At 45.1% G+C, this 9234-nt stretch overlaps 1 protein-coding gene across 1 annotated transcript in view; it reads left to right on the top strand.

Annotated features, from left to right (window-relative positions):
* Window positions 1-9234, top strand: part of SMU1 (SMU1 DNA replication regulator and spliceosomal factor) — a 22262-nt gene that overhangs the window by 7305 nt on the left and 5723 nt on the right. The window contains exons 5-9 of the mRNA XM_004712365.2: window positions 1351-1479; window positions 2978-3097; window positions 5175-5291; window positions 6093-6220; window positions 6935-7061. Coding sequence (XP_004712422.1) covers window positions 1351-1479; window positions 2978-3097; window positions 5175-5291; window positions 6093-6220; window positions 6935-7061 — 621 coding nt within the window. The remainder of the gene's footprint in view (window positions 1-1350; window positions 1480-2977; window positions 3098-5174; window positions 5292-6092; window positions 6221-6934; window positions 7062-9234) is intronic.

Genomic DNA, 9234 nt, shown 5'->3' with positions numbered 1-9234 from the left:
CACCGCATGCAAATGGAAACTGCCCCGGTACCGAAGTGACCGAACCCAGCTGGCTCTGTTGAGCATGCCTGCTTGTTCTTTCTGCTCGCATCGGGCTTCTCTCCTCCTTCAGCTCTACCTGCTTCTCCAGCAGTTGCAGAAAAGAACCCACCTGATTTCTCATGAGGCTGGATTGAGGCCATCACTTGGGGGGTGGGCTGGGAGAGCTGAGTGCTCCTTAACGTTGGCTTCCCGCCATTGCTCCCGTTTTTAGCCCTGTGCCGCACCTTCTCTTTCAGGGACGTACGGTGTCTCCAGTGCCTGAGCCTTTCTGGAGCTCTGCCAGGTGGTGTGGCCTCCTTGCGACTTCTCCCTCTCAGGTCATTGGACCTCGGTTTCCTCTGGCCCTGGTTCTCACTGCTCCCGTCACTTTTCAGCCTGTTAATGGCTTTACAGATACTATTTCATTTTATCCTTTCAGCAGCCCCAGGAGTTAGGCTTTTGCCTGACTTCATTGGGTGAGATTGGGAGTCAGTGTTACGTATTTGGCGAATAGTTTAGTCCAGTACCATCTGTCTCCAAACACCAGGATGGTTCAAACCCACCCTACCCCCCACCCCTCCCCCGCCCCCTGAAATGGAGTTTTGCAAATTGTTGCAAGGCCAACATTTTCGGAAAGCCACGCTTTTGTGAAAGCAGTTTGGCACCATGTGTGAAAAGTCTTCATGGTCTCTTTTAGATTGAATGAGTCCTCTTCTAGGAAGATAATGTTAAGAGAGGTGGGGGCCCCAAACCCCACATAGGAAAAGATGAGCTGTTCATTGCAGTGGCATTTGCCTGAGTGGAAAACTGATGGCAGCTTTAATGCCCACCGTGTATTGTATAGGTAAACGAGCAAATGTCCGCCAGATGGGCTGCATCTGCAGCATTAAGATGATTCATAGCCTGATTTCTCAAGAGGTGGTAAGAAGAAAACAGAATTACATATAGTGTAATCAAAAATAAAACCCCAATGTAAGGGGTGGTAGGACTGTAGCATGGGAGGATGCGAAGTGTTAGTGGCTGTGTTTGCATGTGAAACAACAGGAGGTAACTGTTGTCCAAAGTTTGTTTATAGTTTTGGAAAAGCCACACTCATAAGAAAATAGGTGTGAGCCTGCTCGGCTCCCTGCCCACTCCCTTCCACGTGCCCTCCAGGTCAGCCTGGAGGACTGTGTCCCCAGCTCACACAAAAGCACAGACCATGCTGTGCCTAGCTGATCCAAGTTGATCCAAGACTCCGCTTCCCCGGTGAAACTCATTATTTCTGGCTTTACCTGAATCATCAGAACCAGCCTCTCAGCGGGCTACAGCGCGAGTCTCTCCTCACAGGCTCTGAAATGGCAGCAACACCAGGGATTGCTCCCGCCCGGCATGACCATCGATCTGTTCCGAGGCAAAGCAGCTGTCAAAGATGTGGAGGAAGAAAAGTTTCCTACCCAGCTGAGTAGGCACATTAAGGTAAGAGTCCTAGACAGTCGGTGGGTCTGGTGTGTGTGGTGGGGGTGTGGTGTGGTGTGAAGCACTTTTCATGTGGTCGACCAGATGCTGTGCCAGGAGCTTCGCCAAGCTGGCCCCACTCTCTAACGCTGGAAGAACGTACAAGCTTGCTTCTGGTGTCCACTGGGGCGCTGGAACACCTCAGACCTGTTACCACGTGTAATCATGCGCTTGGCATTCGGGTCTTCCCCAAGAAGCCCTCATTTGGAAGACAAGCTAGCTCAGGGGTTTGCCTGAGACTTACTATGGACTTTGTGTATATTTGTCCTGTTAAACAGGACAAATGTGTGTTCGTTGCTACACAGGCAAAGTTCCACGTGTGAAATGCAAATTGATTTAACTGGTCTCTGAGAAAAGTGATTTTATTGTGATCTGGTTGGTTGGTTGTTTTTTTTTTAATCTGGACATTTCTTGGGAAAAGAATAATCAAGTAATTGCTGCAGTGTTTTCACTGCAGCACCTTCTCTGAGTTTATGCTTTAATTGAATTAATGGTTTGAAGATTTTGTTCATATTCCTCAAACCTTTGACTTTGAGTTAGTGTTTTGGGTTTACCTTTTCCAGATAACTTGCATGTGCTTTTTCTATTTTTTAGCAATGCCTTGATTTACCCTGGCTGAAGCCTGGACACAGAAACCCATCTCACTGAGTCAGTTGCAACTCCTAGCGACCGTGTATAGGGGTTCCAAGACTGCACATCTGTGCAGAGCAGGCGGCCTCCTCTTTATCCCGGGGAGCAGCTGGGGGCTTGAAGCTTTTGCTTAGTAGCCCAGTGCTTATTCCACAGCACCCCAGGGCTCTCGAAACGAATACAACCCCGTTACAATTACACTGTTGGGGAAAATGGAGTTCACAGGGGATCCTTTCTCTGTCCTCCGTATACATCTGCTGTTGAAAGCAGTCAGCACTCATTTTCCAGGCATCCGTCTGTCAGCCTTACGTCTTTCAGAATTAGTTAGCCCTGCTTTTTCATTAGATTAAGTGAAGACCATGAAAAGAAATGCTAATGGAAGACTGATTTACAAAATAGTGTAAGGAAACAGTAATTTAGAAAGTTGCTTTTTTGGTCTCGATTCATAGCAGGAGTATACTAGACCATTGTGTATGAAAACCATGCTCACGGTAGCTGATTGTAATGTAAAAACTCAAGAGCTGCACTAACAAGGGTATTTGTTCTAAGTTCTGTGGTGTGGTAAAACAGTGCTTTTCTTCCTGTGGGAGGGAAATTCCACATTCATAAGAATCAGTTTCGGCAGAGACCCCGATACCATGAAACTGCTCCCAGGAGATAGAGCCCGCATTTCCCTGTGCAGCTCTGCAGACACCCCCTGCAGTCCGTACTCACTGGCCAGCATGACTGTTGGCACTGTGCTCGGGCAGGGCTTATCACAAGGGTATAGCGAGAATTGTTTTAGGCCACTAGATATAATGCATATGTCTCATTGCTTCATTTGCAACAGTTTGGTCAGAAATCACATGTGGAGTGCGCTCGGTTTTCCCCAGATGGTCAGTATCTGGTCACTGGGTCTGTGGATGGATTCATTGAAGTGTGGAACTTTACGACTGGCAAAATCCGAAAGGTATGTTAACTTCCTTCTCGGGAGAAGTGTCTCTTAAGTCAGGTGAGTTGAAGAAGAGTCTGCCTGCAGTGAACTTGTATAACTTTCCTTTCTAATTAAAAACAACCATTTAAAGTTATTTTCAGTTCTGTATTAGTAATCAAGGGAAGGATTTTGTTATCAGTTTTACAGTTTGAATTTATATTTGAATGGGTAATGTATACACCTGTTACAACACCAAAATGACAGGAAACAGCATGCAGTAAGGAGGCGTGCTCCAGCCGTTGTCTCAGGCAGCCCGGTGCTTGGGCTCTCCATCCTTATCAGTTTCTTATGGCGCCTCCTTGGTTCCCCTCTGCTTATGCCAGCAAGGACTTAGTGTATATTCTTTTGGGAACAAAAATTGTGTACAGGCAGATGATATAACCTGTTCTCCTCGCTTCTCCCTTTACATCTTGAAGGTCACTGCTGTATTCTGTTCCATTACGTGGTGAACCATAATTTAACCACTTGACCTAAGATTGCTTCCATTCTAAACTAACTGTAGTTGTGTTTGTCTTACTGTGGGTGCAGTGAATCATCTTCTTTTGCGTGTGAAAAGCCCCCAGCATGAAGTTTGTGCCTGTTCTGTGCCGGTGTTTCCTGTGGGCTTAACACCCTGTTTCATACTGCCTGCAGAAGCGCTTCACATTCTGAGGAAGTGAATTGCAAATGTTTTTTGTTCCATTTTGATTTTTTGACTTTTCTTATAATTTTGCCTTCCAGAGGTTTTTTTTTATATATTACCAAATGTATCCACCAAACTCCCATAGTCTCTTCTAGTATTTTTGTGTGTGTGTTTTCGTTTTACATATAATACTTTTAGCTATCTGGAATTTGTTTCTCTCTTGCACTTAATTCAAACTCATAGTGACTGTGAAGGATAGGATAGAACTACCCCTGTCCATTTCTGAGACTATCACTGTTTATAGGAGTAGAAAGCCTCATCTTTCTTCGTCTGAGTGACTAGTGGTTTTGAACTGCTGACCTTGCAGTTTGTGGCCCAACACATGCCACCAGGGCTCTAGAATTGATATAGATTCAACTTAAGTTTCTTCTCCCTGGTTTTTGTTGGCTGTCTTTTTAAAGACATATAAAACAATCTTTATCATTGAGTACCAAAGTCCATTACCTGCATGTTGGAATTAGGAATGCTTTTCACTTTCTATTTTCTGAATACCTTGTGTGTGTGTGTGTGTGTGTGTGTGTGTGTGTGTGTGTGTGTGTTTACCATGAGTAATATAATTTTATAATTAGAAATCAATGCTAAAGATACTTTCATTTGAACATTAATGGCTAAAAGAACACCACAGATAGATAGTCTTAGGAAAAGTAGCTAGAAATTTGGAAAAGCCAGTAGTTTAATTTTTCATCTCATGCCGTAAGTGAATACATTCAGATTTATTTATTTTCTTTTTTATTGAGAGAGTGAGTGAGACAGTGAGTGTGAGAGAGTGAGTGTGAATGAGAGTGAGTGAGTGTGAGTGAGACAGTGAGTGAGAGTGAGACAGCGAGTGAGTGAGTGAGACTGAGTGAGTGAGTGAGAGTGAGTGAGAGACTGAGTGAGTGAGTGAATGAGTGAATGAGACAGTGAGTGAGTGAGTGAGTATGAGTGAGTGAGACAGTGAGTGAGTGAGAATAAGAGAGAGTGAGTTTGAGTGAGTGAGACAGTGAGTGAGTGAGAATAAGAGAGTGAGTGAGAGAGAGAGAGAGTGAGTGAGAATCAAATTCAGATTTCTTAAAGAGCCATTTGTAAAATATAAAACCATTAGGAAATTTTGCTTAGGAAAGCTGGAAATGGACTACACCAAGATGAAATGAGAGAAGAATCAGCAAGAGAGCTAGGGTCCCGTGTTGGCTTGTTTTAAGGAATTATGTAAGGTGGTTTATTCCATTGTGAGTTGGCTTTTGGGACCATGCCTGCTCAGTACTATTTTGTGTACAGTTCAGAGTTGACAGAATCCATGGTTCTGCGTCTAGGGGCCTCACAGAGATCCGGGGCAACTGGGACTTGGGCTTTCGTGTCGTCTTACTGACTGCTCACCATTGTCTCCTTCAGGATCTTAAGTACCAGGCCCAGGACAACTTTATGATGATGGATGATGCCGTCCTCTGCATGTGCTTCAGCAGAGATACAGAAATGCTAGCAACTGGAGCCCAAGATGGGAAAATCAAGGTGTGGATTAGCGACACAAACTGTATGTGGGCATTGTGAGAGCTCTCAACACATACTATCCCACAGAACAGTCAATGGCTACTGATCACTGAGTGTCAACCTCAGGCTAACTGCTTGATTTTTTTTTTTTTTTTTTCCTCATTCACTCTTAATGTTAACTGCTGGGGACAGGGTTCCCAAAGGAGCCCTGGTGGCATAGTGGTTATGTGTTGGGCAGGCTGCTAAGTGCAGGGTCAGCAGTTCAAAGCCACCAGTTCTTCTGCAGGAGAAAGACCAAACTTTCTACTCCTTAGAAAGCTACAGTCTCAGAAACCCACAGGGGCAGCTCTCCCGTCCTTACAGTTGCTATTAGTCAGCATGGACTCAGTGACAGTGCGTTGAGAGAGTTTGTCCAGTGGTCACAGTTGTTTAAGTTAGGAAGTGGTAGATCTGCTGTGCTGCCCTGGGTCGTCTTATGGGCTGTAGTGCATCTTATTTTGCCAGGGCACGGTCTACAGCTGACTAACTGTAGTTTGTATGTAATTGCTGGTCAAACAAACAAGCAAAACCCTGGACTAGATACAATCCAGATTGGTCTTTGCTAAGTGAACTTAGAGTCTGAATTATGTTTTTAATAATTTATAAGGAAAAAAGTTTAAGTTTCAAAGATTCGGATATTGTTGTACTATGTGAAGCAGACATATCATATTCAACTGTTCACATACATTTTTGATGCTGTTTGAGTGTATTAGTGAATGTGGCATCTTGCAGGTCTCTGCCTGCTTTAATGGCTTTAGTGTTTTTTGTTCTTTTGATATAAAGGTGTGGAAGATCCAGAGTGGCCAGTGTTTAAGGAGATTTGAAAGAGCACACAGTAAAGGTGTCACCTGTCTCAGTTTTTCCAAGGATAGCAGTCAGATCCTGAGTGCCTCTTTTGACCAGACGATCAGGTAAGTAAGACCGTCCGAGAACTTCATCCCCAGTGATTCCTTGGGCCTCCACTGGGTCAGTGTGATGGAGAAGAGGATGGGGGTGAGAGGCTTCATTTCCTGGCTCAGGGTATGGCAGAGGTGGGGCTCCCCGTTTGTTAGAATGTCTACCCAGAAGAAAGATTATAACAGTGCTTCATGTTTCTCAGAGTGTGGTCTTCGGTCATTAAACTCGCCAGGAAGCTCTGTTACAGATGCAGGTGCCCAGGATCCAGCTGAGGTCTACTCACCCTGAATCTTAGAAGCCTTCTCAAACAGATAGTTAAGGTGTTATCAGCACATTTCTTCCAGTCTCTTGCTGTGCAAAGATTTCAGCTCTGATTTTGTGTGACTGAGTGACATAATGAAATTAGGCTTGTAAAATTATTGATATAGCCCTCTTTCTTTGCTCACTGTTGGGACTCTACTCCAGTGGTTTCAACTTGTGGGTCATGACCCCTTTGGGGGCCGAATGACCCTTTCACAGGGGCCGCCGGATTCATAACAGTAGCAAAATTACAGTTATGAAGTAGCAACGGAAATAATTTTATGGTTGGGGGGTCACCACAACATGAGGAACTGTATTAAGGTATGGAGCCATGAGGAAGGTTGAGAACCACTGATCTAATGTACATTTCACACTTGGTCCCAGCTGTAATCAGTAGAACACTAATTCATATTTGCTTTTTGTTATAGAATTCACGGCTTAAAATCTGGGAAAACACTGAAGGAGTTTCGTGGCCATTCCTCCTTTGTTAATGAAGCAACATTCACACAAGATGGACATTATATCATCAGTGCATCTTCTGATGGCACTGTAAAGGTAAAGTGTTGGATGCAGGTCTATCTGGGGGATGGGGGTGTCTGTTCTCTGTTTGGTCCTTGAGGGATTATCTGTGGTGGTAATGGTGCTAATTGTGGTGAAGAAAGCTTCCCTATTACTTATGTGTGTCGTAACTGCAGAGTGGATAAGACACAGTAGTTCTTGCTCCCTGTTGGACTAAGGACCTCAAATATAAAACCTGAAAAATTCAAACTTTATCTGCAGACCAAGAGGGAAAGTCAAGTCCTAAAGTGAGGAGGTGATTCCCAATTGACAGGAAGCACCTGTGCTGATTATAATCTATCATCCCTCAGATGGGTGGGGCCCTCCTGTATCCAACTAGACGCTTGTCTTGTGGCACAGCCTCATATTCCCAACAGCGTCTGTGGAGGCAGAGCAGGAGGAGGACGAGGAGGAGGACTATAGAGTAGAACTTGTACGTCCTCTTTAGAGTCTTACTAACTGCCCTAAGCGCTCAGCTGAGAGTATAGACCCTCCAGTCCGGACCATAAATGAGGACTTAAATTAGAGGGTCTCATTTCCCACAAAAGATGAAGGTGCTAGAGCGCTTTGAGATACTGTTTTTCTGTCTTGGACCTGCTGCTTTAAACGACCCTCATCTAACTGAGTGCTTTGTGATGAGCTCAGCATTTTAATGCAGCACTTCACAAGTGAGATGCTCTTCTGAAAGTGGTGCTTCTGGCAGTCAGACCAGAAACCCAACGGGCAGAGGCTTGCTCTCCTGCGTTGAGCAACACCCGGAACAATCAGCCTTTAGTCGTGGGATTGGTGCTCTTCCCTCGGAGATGGGCCCGAATGCCAGTGGGAATGCGCGTGCCGAGGCCCCTGTTTTGTGGTCTGTCCCTTGGTGCTGCAGGGAGCCGAGTAAAGCATCTCACTGATCTTTTGGACAGAAAACCCCAGAAGCCTTGCTACTCTTGGTCCCTAAAGTAGTCAGCTCTTCCCTGTGCACCTGGGTTTCAAATGGCAGGTGGCGCGGTGTTTACTGAGCAAGGGAACTCTGGGTCCAATGGGACGACTGTTTTCTCCTGTCTCTTAGGTGTTTGCTCAACATCTGTTGTATGCTTAGCTCTAGTGTAGGCAGTGGGTACTGCCACCTAGTCCATGCCTTTGAGGCTCTGTACTCCCCGAGTGAATGGCATCCAGGCAGTGCCATACAGCACGTGGCCATCTTTGCTCTAACCCCAGTTCAGAGTTCAGTACCGCTGATGCTGATTATAACCACTTCAGTTCATTTCAGCCCAGAAGGGCCAGGGAAAGGCATTGGGGGGAGAACCGTCCCGGAAGAGAGGTTGGAGTGGGAGAGGTAATGCATGTGGCTTCCCCTTCATGGACCCCGTGTATGTGCTGGGGTCGAGACTTCGGGTCAGTGGTTTTCAGTGTAGGCTGTATAGTAGAATCGTTTGTGAAGTGCACCCCTCCCCCCCTCCTTTAATGATAATTTGTGTTTTAGGTGAGCGTTTGCAAAGCAAATTAAGTTCTTCTTTAACAATCTTTCTCCAAATTGAGCCATGGAGTTTTTATCATGTGCCAGCAATCCTCATTGTTTCCACTCTGGGTTCTCTTGACATTGATCTAGCTGCCTTGCCCCCGTATGACTTCTCGTCTTTGTTTTTGGATAAATGTTGACTGTTTGGTCTCAGGTGGTTTATTTTTTAAGGGAGCACCATATTCATGCATGGTCTTGTTTGTTTTATTAGACAATTGATTGACATAGAGGATTTCCAAGTTCAGAGGTTATCTTAGGACAATAGTCTTGGGGTTCCTCCCTTCTCTGCCAGTCCAGTTAAGTGTGGCCTTTTTTAGGATTTTGAGTTTTGTCCTAATTTTTCTATCATTTTTTCTGGGACCTTCTGTTAAGTTACTGGTCTGAACGGTGGGTAGTGGTGGCTACCCACCACCATCTAGTTAATCTGGTCTCAGGTTGAAGAAGGCTGCGGTGTGTGGGGGCTGTTAGCCATGTTGACTAGTTTCTTCTTGGTAGAGACCAATAATTTTACCTTAGTGAGCATGTGTCTCAGGTGCTACTTAATGATACTGGACGTAGGAAGGGGAAAAAATGAGCTGATACCAAGGGCTCAAGTAGAGAGAAAATGTTTTGGAAATGATGATGGCAACATGTACAAATGTGGTTGACACAGTCGATGGATGT

This window comes from Echinops telfairi, unplaced genomic scaffold (assembly GCF_000313985.2).
Source record: "Echinops telfairi isolate 266 unplaced genomic scaffold, ASM31398v2 ScPeMD7_25;HRSCAF=90, whole genome shotgun sequence".
Lineage (NCBI taxonomy): Eukaryota > Metazoa > Chordata > Mammalia > Afrosoricida > Tenrecidae > Echinops > Echinops telfairi.
This window is presented reverse-complemented; position numbering and strand designations above follow the sequence as displayed.